This window comes from Engraulis encrasicolus, chromosome 20 (assembly GCF_034702125.1).
Source record: "Engraulis encrasicolus isolate BLACKSEA-1 chromosome 20, IST_EnEncr_1.0, whole genome shotgun sequence".
NCBI classification, from domain to species: Eukaryota; Metazoa; Chordata; class Actinopteri; order Clupeiformes; family Engraulidae; genus Engraulis; species Engraulis encrasicolus.
In genome coordinates, this window is record NC_085876.1 from 47272338 (window position 1) to 47290312 (window position 17975).

A 17975-nucleotide genomic window follows, 5' to 3' on the forward strand; every position below is an offset into this window, starting at 1 on the left:
GAATAGTGGGAATATTTAAATCACCTTTGGATTAAAGAATTGACATACAATTAATTTAATTGAGGTATTTCATCTCAATAGATTTTATTTTTAATTAAAATTTTTAGACTTAGTAGTTTTTTTTTCGAGAAACATTGAGATTTCGGGGGGGGGAAAACACCGCTTATCAATTAATCGTAAGTCGATCGATAAGGCTATCAACTAATGATTAATGAATTAATCGATAATTTGCATCCCCAACAGGAGCGAGTGATGGACGATGGAGTAGGAGACGATGACAGCGACAGCAGTGAGGACGGGAGCGAGGGAGGAGGAGGAGGAGGAGGAGGAGGAGGAGTGATAGACGAGCAGAACGGCTTCCTCTCCTCCGCCTGGGGCTTCATCACCACTTTCTTCACCTCCCTCATCCCCGAGGCCGCCGGCGTGCCCAACGCCGCCAACTGAACCAGGAAGTGGAGTTCATTCAGGAAGTGGATTTGTAGTTTATTGTGAACCGACGACGTCTTGGCGGTTTTGGAAGGAGAAAGACGGTTTATCACATCACAAAGAGGGGGAAACGACTGAATCATGAATTGAAAACGCATCCTCCCTGTGTATTTTCACTGTTGTACATGACCTGGCGTCTAGGCAGTGGCGGAACAATTGCACACAGGGCCCCAGGGCAAAACACTGATACGGCCCCCCCATATGGCCTGCCATGGACACAATAGCCCCCCCAACACCAATACAGAAGGGCCCTGGACCCAGGGGGAAATGCCCCACTTGCCCCCCTGTAGCTATGCCCCTGCGTCTCGGCAGTGTTGGACGTTTGGGCGGTGTCTCATCGCATGACAACAGGAAACAGGATACTGAATCATGAGACTCCTCCCCCAGGACTCGACTGAATCATGAGATTCCTCCCCCAGGACTCGACTGAATCATGAGACTCCTCCCCCAGGACTCGACTGAATCACGAGACTCCTCCCCCAGGACTCGACTGAATCACGAGACTCCTCCCCCAGGACTCTACTGGGACCAATCACAAGGCCCAGGCAACTCTTTAGTGGCTCCCTCAGTCTAAATTGTGGACCTAATTGTGTCTCCAATACACTTCAACCAGTGGCGGAACGATTGCACATTAGGGCCCCAGGGCATGAGACTGAATAGGGCCCCTCATACAGCCTGCCATGGTCACAATAGGGCCCCCACCACCAATACAGGAGGACCCTGGGCCCAGGGGCAAATGCCCTGCTTGCCCCCCCCTATATCTACGCCCCTGACTTCAACTGCATCACGCCCTAAGGACCGTTGCCTCACTGGGAAATGCCCCGTATGCCAGATTACCCCCCCCCCCCCCCCCCCTTCCACTTCTGGTTTTGCTACACCCCATGTCTGCTAAAGTGTTTTCATCTCTACTGTGCATAAAGACTTGGTAGTGATTAACGCAACTGCACTGATATTTCTTCAAATGTCTTGCTTGAAAAAAACATCCTCCCTTCCTCCTCCGATTTGTTCCTGATTTCAACTAGTTAATGTCTGGGCAGTTTGGAGACTTATTAGGGTGGTCCATCACGAGAAGGGGAAACAAATAAATAGGATGCCGTAGTTGGATTTCAAGTTTCATACAGGGTGATCTGGTGTAGATGCTGTCTCCATGTTTGCTGTAACAGTCTTCATCTCCAGTATGGGGGCGGGATTTTACAGCGATAAATGCAACGCCACCAAATGTTGTGTAAAATAATTATTTAAAACCAAACCACCCCTCTCTGCTTTTTGAGACATCTCACACCCTGGTTTCACCTCTTGACATTTTTGGAGGAGAATGGCAAATCAGAACAACTGAATGACTGGACTTGTATTTCTACCTACTTTTGAGGGCAGAGAGAATTTTTTTATGTAGCTGATGTCTTGGCAGTTAAGAGGATAAGGTTAGCTGATTACGACAAGAGGGAAAACTGAACTGAATTATGGGACTTGGAGTTTTGATGGATGGCTTCGTGATGAAGGGTGCTGTACTGTATGGAGACATTTGTTCGTCATGATGAGAGGGAATGACTGAATCACATGACTTGTAACTTAACATTCTTTACTTGTAGTTCTAGTGGATGTCAACTGGAGGAGGGAGATGACTGGAAAAAGATTGTTCATCTGGCCAAGAGGCAACAGGGTCAAAGACGTCCAAAATGGAACTGTCATTCAGTGTAACGGACACCTTCTGCTGACTGTAACTGTAAGAAACATGACTCTTTTTATTTTATTTTTTTCCAGTGAATTCATGAAAGCCTCGGCTGTCATCCATTCACTTGAAACAATTTAAAAATCATGGTTTTTTTACCTTTACAGTCAGCAGAAGGTATCCGTTACACTGAATGACAATTCCTTTTTGGACGTCTTTGACCCAACAGCTGAATTGTAGTTGTTATTGGAGTTGTACCCAGTGCTTGAAGAGTGTGTGGGGGGGGGTGGACTCAGGGCAAGCCAATTCCTCTTCCTCATAATTTTCATCATCAGTGTTCTGGCAGAACTTATCTTATCTCGTGCACCGCATTTTATGAGTTCAAATTAGGTTTTTCAAAACGCGTGCAGGTAATAGGTCTACAAAAACGTGACGTGTACTGATTTGGTACTGATGAGACTGTTGGAAAATCAGGGTTCCTGTACTTCTTTTTGGATGGTATTTTCGGACGATTAGGGTTCCTGCACCTCTTTTTTTCCACTTCAAGCACTGGCTGTACCTGATATAATGCCTCAGTACAGTCATTGGGCTCAATAGATAGATGTCAGCGGCAGCGCTGCCTGGAAGGGCATGTTCATTTTGACAAGAGATAAGAACTGAATAATGGGACTTATTGTAGTTGTTTTCAAAGTGAGGAGTCCGCACACTTAACATCCCTTTTGTTGTTCTTTTATTATTTCATGGCTGGATTACGTTTTGACTTCAGCAGTCTTCAGCAGATTTTGTATTTAGACTTATTGTAGTTGTCCCTGAGCGCCATGGCACTGTACATCATAAATATGAACACTAGATGAACACCACGCTGATCTCAGCCTTGTAGTGGAACGAATAGCTATGTCAGATTGACGCTATGTTTACCTGGCATATACATGGGTTTTTTTTGTTTGTTAACACGTTGTTGAGAGAAGGGGCAAGACACTGGCAGCCAACCAAGTGAGACTTTTTTTTTTTTTGACCGACAGCGGTTTCCAATAATCAGAGGTTGAGTTGTGCGCAGCTAGTTTCGCGCAGTCAGGAGAAAACAAAAATGTAGAACCCATGTATTGTCATCGATCAGTGACAAGGCAATACGCGTATAACCCTGTAGGTGGCGGTACAGTCTATGAAAAACATCATTATACAGTACCATGCTAAGCCAGCGCCCAGGGTTGGGTGGTCATCCCAAAAGGCTGAACACGCCATCTAGTGTTTATGTCTGGACATGGCGGAGGTGTGTGTGTGTGTGTGTGCGCGTGTGTGCGCGTGTGTGTGTGTGTGTGTGTGTGTGTGTGTGTGTGTGTGTGTGTGTGTGTGTGTGTGTGTGTGTGTGTGTGTGTGTGTGTGTGTGTGTGTGTGTGTGTGTGTGTGTGAGACAACTGAGTTAGGGGACTTATTGTAGTTGTCCCTGCCGTCATGGCACTGTGGAGATGAGTGTGTGTGTGTGTGTGTGTGTGTGTGTGTGTGTGTGTGTGTGTGTGTGTGTGTGTGTGTGTGTGTGTGTGTGTGTGTGTGTGTGTGTGTGTGTGTGTGTGTGCGTGCGTGTGTGTGTGCACGTGTACATGTACGTGTGTGTGTGCGTGTGTGTATATGTGTGCACGCGTACAGTGTGTGTGTGTGCATGCATGTGCGTGCGTGCACGTGTGCGTGTGTGTATATGTGTGCGTGTACAGTGTGTGTGTGTGTGTGTATACAGTGTGTGTGTGTGTGTGTGGGGCCTGTTCCAGAGCGTAGTAGACTATGCACATCGCCTCCCCCTCTACTGTGAATCCAAACATCTGAGCAGGTCCCTGTAAATTAGACAGACAAACCCAAGTGTTTAACAGAAGAAGCGATAAATGTGTCTTATTTCAAACGGCAGTCTTACAGTTAGTTCCAGATTAAGAGTGAGGAGAGGTCCGATCATTCTATGTGCAGTAGTTGACTCTACTCTAGAGAGACGCACAAGAATCTGTGTGTGGTTTGAGATTTAAAAAAAAAGATAATAATAATTTTGTTTGTTTGTGGTGAGGTAAATGCATTAGAGGGAATTGATTCTCCCTATTGTGTCCACTCGGCATGTGTGTGAGTGAGTGTGTGTGCTTATTATAAGTGGTTTTGTACATCATGGCAGTCAAGTTAGTCGGTAACACTTTACTTGACGCTGGTGTCATATGCATGTCATTACAGTGTCATAACAGTGTCATGACACAGTTATGCACGTGGCCTTAAGTGACTTTTGGTTATGGTTGTCTTTGCCATAACCGAATGTCACTAAAGGCCAATAGTCATACAATGTTTATGACATGGACATAATGTTTATGACTTATCTATCTGTGTCATGACACTATTATGACACTGTAATGACATGCTTATGACACCGGCATCACGTGAAGTGTTACCAGTTAGTCTTCGACATGAGCAGAGGAACAGCTGTGAGTGAGTTAGCCCGTGGCTACATTGTTACATTGTCATTTTTAACATTTAAAAATGTTTAACGACTATTTTCAGTACAAACAAACAAAAAAACAGACAAAACAAGCGAAGAAAGCTTCATTGTAAAGCTGTAACACGGCCCTTGATGTGTGTGGTCATTGTGTGATCGTTACACTGTATGTATATGCTTGATTATGTGATCTGTTACATAAAAGGAGGTCAAGAACACCAAGTCGAAACACTTTCTCGTCTGTTTTCTATTTCTTGTATGACTGTCTTGTTTGACTGTGACCTTTGACTAAGACTTAAGAAGCACCGACTTGTTACAGTCATTTAAAATACTGTTAATTAGTATAAGTCAGGACTTGACACTGGCACCTGCCAAGCGGCCAAATGCTGGTAAAACTTGGCTGTGGCTGGTAACAATTTCAGTGTCACTAGCCAATTTGGCAGGTAGCTTATTCTATGGTATGATTGCAGGGCTTTGAACCGTTATTTTTTTCCAAACGTTCCGTTCCGAACAGAAACGGAATTATAACGTTTCCGGTTTTGAGTTCCACCAATAAATTGACGTTCCCGAACCGGTTAGAACCAAAAAATATTGTTCCCGGAACGGTTAATTTCGTTCCTGTCAGCTGATTACTCCCAATAGGCCTAACTGACAATAACCAAGAAAGACGGAAGTGCAAATGAGTCAGCCTACTTTCAAAACTGCTTATTCAAGCGGATGAAAAGAATATCCTCCAGAATTTTATCATTCAGGGACGACCTAAGCGGAGAAGCAGAGAATAAACCTCAATTATGAAAATGTGCGCTCTACGCTGACTTGGGTCACGGGGAGCACTATGATGGACATTGTGAGTTTGTGCATATTTGAAGCGGCCATGGATGCCCAATAACGCCGAAACATTGTCGGTGCGCTTTACACGCGCTTCCCTGCAATGTCTTACAATAATGCAATGCAAACTCTGTCCTTTTGTATGACAGTGGTTTCTCTTAATTAAGATGTGGAGTGAAGACTTTGTAATATACAGCTCTCTCTCCATTCAGTCATAGAATATCTGATGTCACACAGGACGTGAACCTCAGCCGTCATGGTAAGGTGCGCAGGAAAATAATGACTTTTTTTTTAGTTTGAGGAACGGTATTAACCGGTATTAACCGGTTACCATTATTTTTAAATAAGTGTTCCCGTTCCAGAACATAAAAAATAATGTTTCCGGTTTCGTTTCTGTTCCCTGTAAAATACAAAAAGTTCCTGGTTTCGTTTTCGTTCCTTGAACCGGTTCGAAGCCCTGATGGTATGACATATCAGAATAACGAATGTTCTGCACATTGCCCCTTGTGTATCAATTGCTCGTATTTAAGTTCAAGAACAAGCTCAGTTACTCCGTTTCTATCTGTTTGTTTTATTTCAATGTAGGAACCCACACGCTCATCTTCTTGCTTTAAGCACCTCATCTTCTGAGGTTAGATGTACAGCTCGATGATTAAATAAAAAGAAAGAAAGAAATTGCGGCTAGTAGAATAACCGGATGGCTAGTGACTCGGAAAACCACTAGCCACAGTGTCCGGCAAGCGGAAAAGTTAATGTCAAGCCCTGGCATAAGTATAATGAAACGATAGCAGAATAAGTACCATGGTCATTTCACTTTTGCTGTGTGCAGAAGGTTGAAGGGTATATGTATGTAAAGGTACTGTTATGCATGTTGCTTAGTAAGCTGTTATTCAGAACTATTTAACACTGGACCTGAAAGTATGCATCTGTGTTGAAATATGTCAAATGGCAGTGTGATGAAGTGGTGTGATAAGTCATCACACACACACACACACACACACACACACACACACACACACACACACACACACACACACACACACACACACACACACACACACACACACACACACACACACACACACACTACATCCTGGTCTTACAGTTTAATGAAGAACAGCTTGAGAGCAGAGTGACTAGACCTTTGACCTAGTTATCAGTCACATAATTTTGTACATCATTTTCTATTAAAGGGACACTGTGCAGGAAATGGTCAAAAAAGGTACTGCAACTATGCTGCTCATTGAAACTGGGCTGCCTATTGCCAGATTTGATCTTTACATGACAATTTACTGAGTAATAAACAAATATTTTCTAGTATGGTCCAAGTAGAGTCATTTTTGCTGCTAAAAATGGCTATTTTTGGAAATTCAAAATGGCGGACCATGGAGAAGATCCCCCCCTTTTCATGTATGAAAAGTGCAATTTTTCCAGTCATAATGAATACTTAAAATTTGATGGTGGTGGTAAGTATTCATGAAAAAGGTAACATTAGTGAATGGGCAGCATGAATTCTGGCAATAAACAACTAAAAATCTCACACAGTGTCCCTTTAACTTACTGTGATGAAGTTATGTAATGCTGAAATCTGGCAGACATAACGTGGATGACCTGTTTCTCACTCTTGTAAAGTGAAAGTGAAAGCCCATTGGGAAACTCCAACTCCCATTGTCATTGTGACACAGCACTCCACAGCACACAAGTGAACACTGCACACAGCACACAACGAAATTGCATTTATGCCTCACCCGTGCAAGGGGGCAGCCCTCAGTGGCGCCCCATGGGGAGCAGTGCGGTGGGACGGTACCATGCTCAGGGTACCTCAGTCATGGAGGAGGATGGGGGAGAGCACTGGTTGATTACTCCCCCCACCAACCTGGCGGGTCGGGAGTCGAACCGGCAACCTCTGGGATGCAAGTCTGACGCCCTAACTGCTCACCCATGACTGCCCCATTTTTGAATTTGAATATGTAGGGTGGAGTGCCTGCATTCAGATACAAGCGGCGAGCTAGGAGCGATCCCTCTGTATTGCTTCTCTCATGATGAAACCATCACATAAAACCAATTGAAGGTGAACGTCTTGCTTCAAAGGATTCTGGATTCAAAGCGAGAGCGAGAAGACCCAGGCAGCACAGAGCTGAAATGCTTTCATAATATCCTTACAGTTTAGTACGGGTCAGGGTATAGGCCTAGTCATACCCACCCAGGCACTCGCTGAATAGAGAGCAGAGAGGGTGCATCCCAATATGTGACCTTGCCTCCTCCACTTGTGCTTGTCTCCTCGCCCCGCCTCCTGGCCCCTCCTCCGTGGAGAAAATGATAAAGTTTTCCAGCTGTCAGCCTAGCCACAACAACTTTTGAGGGACTGTTTTTCATTCACCATAACAATTGCACACGAGAAAAAGACTTTACAATTGCGCTTTTGCAAGATATTGAATTCATTTTCCGTTGTCAGTGACATCATCATGAGATCACAAGCAGGCAAGTGAGCAAGGGAGGAGGGAAGTCCGCATATTGGACTCCACTCAGACTCAGCAAAGCAGAACTGAAAGATGTGAAAGGAAATTCACCCACCAGACTCAGGTCAGTAGTGCACACTGTTGAGCGGAGGACAGTCCTATAGGCCTACACTAGTGTTTCTCAACCGGGGTGCCGTGGCACCCTGTGGTGCTGCGGAAACATGGCTGACGGTATGTGAAATTGACCCAAATAAATAAATAAATTATGTAATATAATACATATTTTGTCTAAATTAACAAATGAATGCTTAGTCAGTGGAATCTTTCATCTACCATGTACGCACAATGGGGCTTACACCCCACTTTGAGAAACACTGCACTTCAGAGTGGCCACAGGCCTCGTTCATCACACTAGGCCACATCATATTCAGGTTATTTATCAGAAGTTACGGTATCTTATCCAGTGACAAGTGGTGAGCCTAGGGCAGTGGTTTTCAACCGTTTTGGAGCCAAGACAAGGCACACATTATTCAAAGACAAAATGCAGAGGCACGCACAACACCGATTGTAAATGTCAACCGAAAATAAAACTCTGTTGCCTATATTTACAGCCCTGATTCTATACTTTTCCATGGCACAACAGATGATCTCTGACGGCACTCTAGTGTTCCCCGGCACAGTGGTCGAAAAAACACAGACCTAGGGTACTAGTCACCCCGAAACAGGGCCGGATTAAGTTGGCCTGGGGACCCTAGGCTGCAGGTAGCTGTGGGGCCCCCAAGACGGCAAATCTCGCTACAAATGTATATAGACAGTGTCATAATTACCACCTAGGAATTAAGGATAACTTATCTATCAATTGTACTGAAGACAACAGATACATTTTTCCATATTGAATCTTGTCACAATTTTGCTATTTTTTCATTTTTGGCCAATCAGGGGCCCCCTGGCAGCTGGAGGGGCCCTAGGCTGCAGCCATGTCAAGCCTGTGCGTTAATCCGGCCCTGCTCCAAAACCCCATACTCATGTCATATGGGCCTTGATCAGGGGGCACAATGGAAACAGCTTTCGAAGCAGAAGAAGTCGATTCTGGTGCCACATACTTTACTCCCAAATATGTGCCATTTGTTTTGGCACAAAGTAGTACCGCATTTCCTTAAATAATTGCAAATAAATAAGAACAAAATACATTCATTACACTGTTATGAAATACATGACATAATTGCTTACATGCGCATGTTTTCAAGTTGTGCTGATTTCAAATAGCAGCAGCCTCCTTCAGAAGTGTCTTATTTATCCAGAGGGCAGTGTGGTGGCTGTTTGAGCAGGGCATTGTGGTGCGATAACACTGGGGAGCGTGTCTATGTTCCCACAGCCCATTGGTCCCACAGCCCATTGGTCCCATATCACTAAGATTTTTAACATTATTTGTAGGCCTATTGGTTCTCTTAGTTTACTTGAAAATGTGGGAACATGGAGTTGTAGAGCATGGGGCTTATATTTAAATAATTTCTTAAAACTGTGGGAACATGGAGCAGCAGGAATAAGCTGGGACCATATGGGTTGTGGGACCAATGGGCCGTGGGACCAATGAGCTGTGGGAACATAGAGCTGACCCCTAACACTGGCATCATCATTTGTTCGCCAAGTGGGTACTGTACTCATAGGTATGGTTATGTAGCTGAAGTACAACGCAGGTTCTGCCTAACTATGGGTAGTGAGAACTGTTCACCCCTCCCTTTTTAAATGCTTACATACAGTACGGCTGGTGGAGATCTTGTCTTGTCTGCTCTCTTGTCTCCGCTCCAATGCAAACTCCTGCTGTCCTTGCTGCCTGTCGAGAGTCTCTTTTCATTATTCAATCGATGACCATTATCTGTCCTCATGACTAAACACACCCACACTGTCTGTGTGTTCATCCATTCATGTAATAAATTGTTTAAAACTAGCAGGAGAAAAGGGATGAGGGTTGAGACTGTGCTCTCAGATGTGCAGTGTGCTGTGAGTCAGTGTCCTTGTTGACATCCTGCTATTAGGCTGCCCGGCCGCTGTGGTTATGAAATGATTCCATGCTCCTGATCCCAGATACCAGTGTTGGGAAAGTTCATTTTCAAAGTTTCAAGTTCAAAGTTCAGTTCACACTTTTCAAAATGAACGATTGTGTTGATAGTTCATAATTGCTGATAGTTAATTGTTTGTTCATAGTTCCAAAAATGAACTAGTTCTTCTTGCAATTGGTCGTTGCATACTAGTATATTGTTCAATATCAGTGGCAAATCCTACATTATACCACAGACAACAGCAGTTTTTTTTATCAGTGAAAATATACGTGTTAAATGTACATATTTTGCTGGGTTTTGAACACTATAGAAATGTGGAACCCTTTTTAACAAGCGTGCATGTAGTTTGTTCGCAAGCACCAGAATTGAACGCTTTCATAGTTTGTTCATTAGGCAACAAATAGTATGCATGGAGCCTAGTTCACATTCGCCCAAATTATGAACTAGTCTATGAACTTTAGTTCATTGAACTATAGTTATGGAATTATACTGCCAGGTACTGACCCTAAGGCATTTCATTATACAATTTGCTTTTCAAAAAAAACTTCTCGCTCAACTTGTCTCAGTATGTTCATATAAGGGTAGCCTACCACTTGAAACCAATGTGTTGGTGTTTTGTATACAGCGAGGTATGTGGAGTGTGTTACTCAATGTATATGTGAGGCCTTTTCAATGTCTGCTTTCTCAATCCTCTTTCTCAAGGTCGCTTCTGGCAAAAGCATTATATAATTACCTCTGCCAAGCAGGGCTGCCACTAGGCATAAGCAGAGTATAAGCAGTGTGCTTAGGGCCTCAACCACTCTGCCCCCAAAAGGGGGGCCTCATAAGTTGAGATTGACTAAAAAAATGTATTATTATTAGGCTATTATTTAATAAGAGGGGGGGCCTCCTGACCCGTTATGCTTGGGACCTCCAAGACCTTAGCAGCGTCCCTGCCGCCAAGGAGGTCATGTTTTCGGTCGCGTTGGTTTGTTTGTGTGCCTGTCTTGTCTGTCTTTCAGCAGGATAACTCAAAAAGTTATGCACAGCTTTTGATGATATGTTGTGGAATTTTTGGAAATGACAAAATGAAAAAGCAATTCTTTTTTTGGTGGTGATCCGGATCCTGGAATTGAAAAAGAAAAGATTCTTCTGACACCATTGCAGGATAGGGCAAATTTTGACATTCCAGTTTCTAACTTCACAAAAACAAGGCAGAAACCAGTCAAATGTTCTATCAAACAGCTTCCTTGACAGAGTTCTGGACTCTCTGAGTGCGTCTTTAGTTCACGTATGTTATTATATCCATAGGCGCACTCTCAGTGTTTTTCCACATGTGGTTTCTATTTATTTTCTGTTTTTTTTATTAGTTTGACTACTACCTTCAGTAAGCGGTTCCTCTGTCCTCTAGGACTGGACTGGCTATCTGGCATAGTGGGCATTTCCCGGTGGGCCCTGCACCCTTGTGGGCCCCTATTTTCAGAAATGTAAAATAAATAATAATAAAAAAAAAACCACTTTTTTTTTTTGCATTTCTGAAAATAGGGGCCCACGAGGGTGCAGGACCCACCGGTGAGTCAGTTCTGCGCCACTAATTTGAGGGGTCTCTTTATGCCAAAAGTGCCAAGGGCCCTATTTCTCCCCTATGAAAGGCCCCTTTAAGTCAAAATTGCCCGGGCCCTATTTCTCCCCTATGAAAGGCCCCTTTAAGCCAAAAGTGCCGGGGCCCTATTTCTCCCCCTGCTGTACTCTATTCCAAGGTTTCTTCTGGCACCAGCATCATCATTATTATTATGCTGTGCATGATGTCCTTCTCATCAGGTCCACTTTCAGTGCTTTGTCCAGACGCCTGTTGTGAAGTATGACTACACGCCATAAGTGCTTTCAATTCATTGTGTGTTTTATAGATTACGGCCACCTCCAGTAGGCGGATTTCTATTCATTTTGTGTTTTGTAAGCAGTTTTGTTATTCTTTGTGAGAGTTATGACAACATGCGCAGGAGGTCATCATGTGTAACCATGCCAGGCTGAAGCTGAAGAGGCCATGATTTGTAATGCAGGCCTATAAATAAACAGGTCTGATTTTCTCAATTGTACAGTATTATGACTTAACCGTGGCACTAATCAGGCTTACTTGTGGCTAACTCTGAATGTGGTTGAGTGGGGGGGGTTTGTAATGGCCCAAAACAGCCATGCTATTGTGATATTTATAGAAATGGAAACAACACCCTCTGCTTTCGTAAGGTACTCAAACGTCTCCTGTGACAATAATATGGGCTTTCAAGATTTTTTTTTTAATGGTAGGCCTACTACCTTTGATTGCCATTGTTGGGACTTTGTAAGAGTTTTTTCATCATGTTATGAAATGTAACAGTGCACACCATGCTGCCTCCGGAAAACTTTGCTGATCACTGTTTACTTTAACTACCAGTACAGAGGGCCGGATTAATGCACAGGCTAGATATGGTTGCAGCCCAGGGGCCCCCAAATGCCCGGGGGCCTCCGACTGGGCAAAAGTGTTTGTGTCTGTGGGAGGGGGGAGATGCAGAATCGTGAGAAGATGCAACATTTAAACATTCATCTGTCCTGATGAGTAGATGGTAGAAATCTTATCCTTAATCCCTAGCTCATAATTATGACCAAGATTATGTATATTTGTGGCAAAATTTGCCTTCCGGGGGGTCCACAGCAACCTGTAGCCTAGGGGCCCCTAGGCCATCTTAATCCAGCCCTGAGTACACAACATTATTATCACCACACAATTGTTGAATTATAACGACATAGTCACATTTAAGAGATATATAACAATTTCATAGTTGTCATTTCTAATAACTAGGTACATTAGGCATGGGCAACTTTCATGATAAAGAGGGCCACATTTTTTTATTGCCATCATCATTGTGCCATATTGACCACAGATCTGACTGCAACTCTGAGAGTTTAAGGCAGTGGTCTCCAATTACAATTATTTTTTCAGCAAGGGCCAAATTATGTGGAACAGGCAACCTTTGGGCTACAAGTCTGACGCCCTAACCGCTTACCCATGACTGCCCACTGGTGTAATATATGGTCTACTGCAGTGGCCTGCAATTGTTCTTCCTCAAGGGCCAAACTATGGAGCACAAATGAGGCAGAGGGCCAAACAAATCGCCCGACCGTATGGCCACAAATAGCAACACACGTTTTCATTTGTTCCAATGTCATGGCGCGGGCCAAATGTTTGCCATGCCCGGGCCTGATCTCATCAGAAGACGTTCCGTCTGATAATATTATTATTATTTTACTTATGCTTTATCTATGGGCCACACAGAGTGAGGAGTCGGGTGAATCAGGGCACAAGAGATTTAGATGTAATTATATTGCTACTACATAGCCTCCAGATGTGACTCGAGATGTCCTTGAAAGAGGCAAGTGGACGCACATCCCATTCCACACACCTGCACCCACGCACGTACACACACACACACACGCTGTGGGTGGTCCCAATAATTTCTGTCCACAGATGAGATACCATTGCACATATAGTCCTTTTATTGCTTTTTAAATAACAGTTTTACAAATAAAAAATATTATTATTACTATATATAGTATTTTTGAACAGATATAGTGTCGGGAGTCCAGTGGCTCCCGTCTGGCTGTGTGCTTGACCGACCGTCCCGACTGACTATCATATCAGACAGTAGTGTAGTCGTCATCATCATACGTAACGTAACGTGAGACTGTCATCCTTGGTCTCTACCAACAGACTTAGTGTTCCCATGAAGACTTCTCTTCTTGTGACACTTTTTTTTATAAAGTCCACTGCAATAGGAAACAGATACTTAGATGATACACGCACGCTTCACAACGGGATATATAGTACGTCCACACTCAGTATAGTGACTGTGATACATACAGGAACACCATCTCAAAAATGACACGCCGAAAAAGCAGAAAGACTTTTTTTTTGTTGAAAAAACACATTCCGTTTTTCTTTTTTGTTTCTCCCCTTGAATGACCGGTGTGATCATTAAGGCTGTGACACCTTTATATGATATATAAAACCTCATATTTGAGGTATAAGTCAATAAAAGACAACAAAAACCAAAACGAAAAAGAAAAAAAACATTTATAAAACAACATGTACTGTTAAAACAGTTTTAAACACATTGCGATGTTTGATGAGTGGTGTTCAACGTAGTGCATATTCACTAACACACATGTGGAGTGGCTGTGGTGCCACATACATCTCATGATGTCAATGTGTGTGTGTGTGTGTGTGTACCATAACACAGCAGGGAAATACAACACATTACAGATATCTGCCTTATGTTGACATAGTCGTCATGTCATGTGTGATGTATGATTTTAGATCTGTTCACTTCAGATGCTCTGTTTGGCCACGATGATGTGAAACATCTTCCTCTATGACCACTGTGTCTAAGAGTCTTTATTCGCTTCTATCTTGACGTACTTGACGTACGGTAGTCCTTCCTTTCAGCTCAGCACTCATGTTTTTTAATAAAATAAATTGTCACCATGCCATACAGAACCCCATCAGGCCCTGTTCCACAAGGCACCGCCATTTATACACAACATTACAGTACGCTCTTCTTGTCTTCCACCGATAGGAAACAGACAGGTGTGCGTTCCAATATGCGACCTTGCGTCCTCCACTTGGGCTTGTGGCCTCACGTTTTGCTGATGCCCCACCTCCGTGGAGAAAACAAGTAAGTTTCCCCGCTGTCAGCCTAGCCACAATATTTTTTTTGGAGGACTATTCTTCATTCACCATCCAGTTTGCAAATGACAAAATGACTTTACAATCGAGCTTTTGCGAGATATTGAAATATGATGCTGATGCCAGTGATGTCATCACGACATATTACTTTCTGGTACGAGGCCACAAGCACAAGTGGAGGACGCAAGGTCACATATTGGAACGCACTCAGGTACACGGGGGAGGATGTGAACTTGGGAGGGGTCGACTGGTGGGTTGGTATGGTGTGCACAGAGGGACAAACAGCTACAGGGTACAAAAGAACACTGACACACACACGTCACAAATGTATCTGACAGTACACAGTGAAACCACTGAAGAGGAGGGGGATTTGGTGAAGTCACAAACACCGGGCTTTAAGGTTGTTTTTTTTTAAAATCCATAGAAAAATAAATAATATCATAAAATAAAAGGCTTCTACTTTAAGATCTGCAGGGCTCACGTCAATATTATACACGTCATGTTAAATCTGACGACACAGCTGACTACCATGTACAGTACGAGACTACTGTTGAACAGAGGGAGGGGGGTGGTCAAGAAAAGGTGCAAAACTTTGCCCTCGAGTCCCGTATTTTATAACACAGGACTCAACAGTGGCTGGGAAAGGGGCGGGAAAATACCATACAAAGAATTCATAACAAAATAAACCAATCATATCCACTCAGAACAATTCTATTGCTTTATGTGGCAGACGTGTGTAAACATTCAATGGCATTATCTTGTCTCTTGAATATATTAATATGAATGACATTCACTTCAAGAGGATACCATGTGTCTCTTCCCCCCCTTACAGACCTGAACTATAAATAAGTGTTTACAGTGGGGGCCACACACACACACGCACGCACGCACACACGCCCACACACGAAAACACACACACCCATGCATCCGCATTCGCACACACTTCAACACAGAGGTCATAGCAGCACACAGACAGTAACTTGTCATCAAATCTTCGTTCAGTACAGCAGTTCAATTAAAATAAAATACTACAAGGGGTCTTTTAAATCTCTTTTGTCTTTGAAAAAAAGACTGTGGTGTCTTTTAAATATCTTTTTTTAAGCTACTGTGATAAGATGTTTTCATTTTTTTAAAATGGCAAGAACACCAATAATTCACAAACCTGTCAACTCAACTCAGACTGCAGAGACAGAAACAAAGACACACTCTCTAACACCATCTCTTGTACTGAACAAAGTGACCAACCAATCATATTTAATATATTTTTAAATGCAGAATTATAAATCCTGCTCTAAAATGAAATTGTGTGTGTGTGTGTGTGTGTGTGTGTGTGTGTGTGTGTGTGTGTGTGTGTGTGTGTGTGTGTGTGTGTGTGTGTCATGGCTCCTGTACTTTTGGCATCAAGGGAGGAAGGGGTGGTAGAGCAGCAAAGCTCTGCATGGCCTGTGCGTGTTTTTTTTTACTGAATGTGTTTGTTTGTGTATATGTGTGTGTGTGTGTGTGTGGGTGTGTATATGTGTGTGTGTGTGTGTGTGTGTGTGTGTGTGTGTGTGTGTGTGTGGGTGTGTATATGTGTCTGTGCGCTGTGTGTCTGTTGTGTGTGTGTGTGGTGCAACTTATAGGATACTCCATGCCACCCACCAAGCAGTCTCTGCTGCAATTGATCAGTCTGTCCACTAGGTGGTGCTGCAGTGAGTGAGGGAGGGAGGGAGGTCCCAGCAGGTCATTTTAGGGGGGTCTCAGACCTGGCTTGACCCGATTCAGGAGGACAGGGTTGGGGGTGGAGAAGGGGGCATTTCAGGACTAGCTGGGTCACAGTAGAGTCTTGGTTGGGGGGTTCTAGGTGGGGGCAGAAGTGAGTGACCCCCCCCCCCCTCTTCTCATTTCCACATTTCCAACCCCTCTTCCTTTCTCATCATCATCCTCCTCTTCTTCTTCTTCACAGCGACGTCTCGGCCCCCATATTCTCCAGCTCAACACTCATCCTCACACACGCCACCTTCTCCTGGCTGTGGAGGGATGGAGGGATGGAGAGAGAGAGAGAGAGAGATGGGGGGAGAGAGGGATGGAGAGAGAGAGAGAGAGAGAGAGAGAGAGAGAGAGAGAGAGAGAGAGAGAGAATGAGAGAGGGGGGGGGAGGTGGAGGGAGAGAAAGAGAGATAGAGAGAGAGAGAGAGAGAGAGAGAGGGAGGGAGAGAGAGAGAGGGAGAGAGAGAGAGAGAGAAAGGGAGATAGAGGGAGAAAGGGAGAGAGTGAGTGAGTGAGTGAGAGAAAATAGTGTGTAGGAGCAGATGGAGAGAGAGGGAGAGAGAGGAGAAAAAGAAAGGAGGATAAGTCAGAAGGAGAGGAAATGGTTTAGAGCACTGCTTGTGCAGGTGTGTGTGTGTGTATGGGGGGGGGTTGGGGGTGGTGGTTTAGGTTGACTGGAAACAGTGTGTGTGTGAGTGGATGAGTATGTGTGTGTGTGTGAGAGTATGTGTGTTTGTGTGTGTGTGTGTGTGGGGGGGGGGTTGTGAGAGTTGGGGGCAGTACTACCTGTCGCTCTTCTTGATGGCGTTTGTGTGGGCCACCGCTTTCCATGCTGAGCTTTTGTTCATTTCATCAGTGATATTAACAGCCGACACATCAGTGCTACATGCAGGACACACACACACACACACACGCACACACACACACACACACACACACACACACACACACACACACACACACACACACACACACTCGCACACGACCACACACACAGACGCACACACACGCACACACACACACACACGACCACAAACACAGGAACAAAAAACACACAAGAAGCGCACAGTAACACAAAAGCAGAGGTGAGACACACACACACACACATTATTCACACATTACACAGGCAAGCCTGATGGCCATAGCATGAGGGCATCACCGGTACAGATGAGATGGCATACTGTACGTATATGTGAGTGCCACAACACAACACAACACAACACAACAGCTGACACATTACTGTGATAGCGGACGGCTACCCTCGGCTCACTCGGGCACATGGTTTGGTGACAATCAAAGGGTTAATTAAAGGACCAGTTCAGTCAATTTCAACATGCAGTTGTAATGCTCACACTACCCTGGACTTGTCAGTATCCGATATTTTTTTTCTTCTTCTTCTTCAGCCGTTTCCGAGATCCTGGTCATTGTAATGGGGGCAGCGCTTTGTTTACATAAAAAAAACAAAACACATTTTTATTTATTCCCAAAAACATCCAAAAGGTTATAAAACATCAGCAGACAACTAGCAAACAGCGGTACCTTTCGGGAAAATATTTGAAGTAGA

At 44.0% G+C, this 17975-nt stretch overlaps 2 protein-coding genes across 2 annotated transcripts in view; one reads left to right on the forward strand and one right to left on the reverse strand.

The window, feature by feature from the left end:
* The window catches only part of LOC134435945 (homocysteine-responsive endoplasmic reticulum-resident ubiquitin-like domain member 2 protein), a 12288-nt gene extending 10804 nt beyond the window's left edge, over window positions 1-1484 (forward strand). The window contains exon 9 of the mRNA XM_063184978.1: window positions 244-1484. Within this exon, the coding sequence (XP_063041048.1) occupies window positions 244-444 (201 nt within the window). The 3' untranslated portion in view covers window positions 445-1484. The remainder of the gene's footprint in view (window positions 1-243) is intronic.
* A 13873-nt stretch (window positions 1485-15357) lies between these two features.
* Window positions 15358-17975, reverse strand: part of LOC134436701 (sodium bicarbonate cotransporter 3-like) — a 177808-nt gene continuing 175190 nt past the window's right edge. Inside the window, exons 26-27 of the mRNA XM_063186038.1 lie at window positions 17198-17293; window positions 15358-16671 (exon numbers count right to left, since the gene is read on the reverse strand). Of these exons, the coding sequence (XP_063042108.1) occupies window positions 16602-16671; window positions 17198-17293 (166 nt within the window). The 3' untranslated portion in view covers window positions 15358-16601. The remainder of the gene's footprint in view (window positions 16672-17197; window positions 17294-17975) is intronic.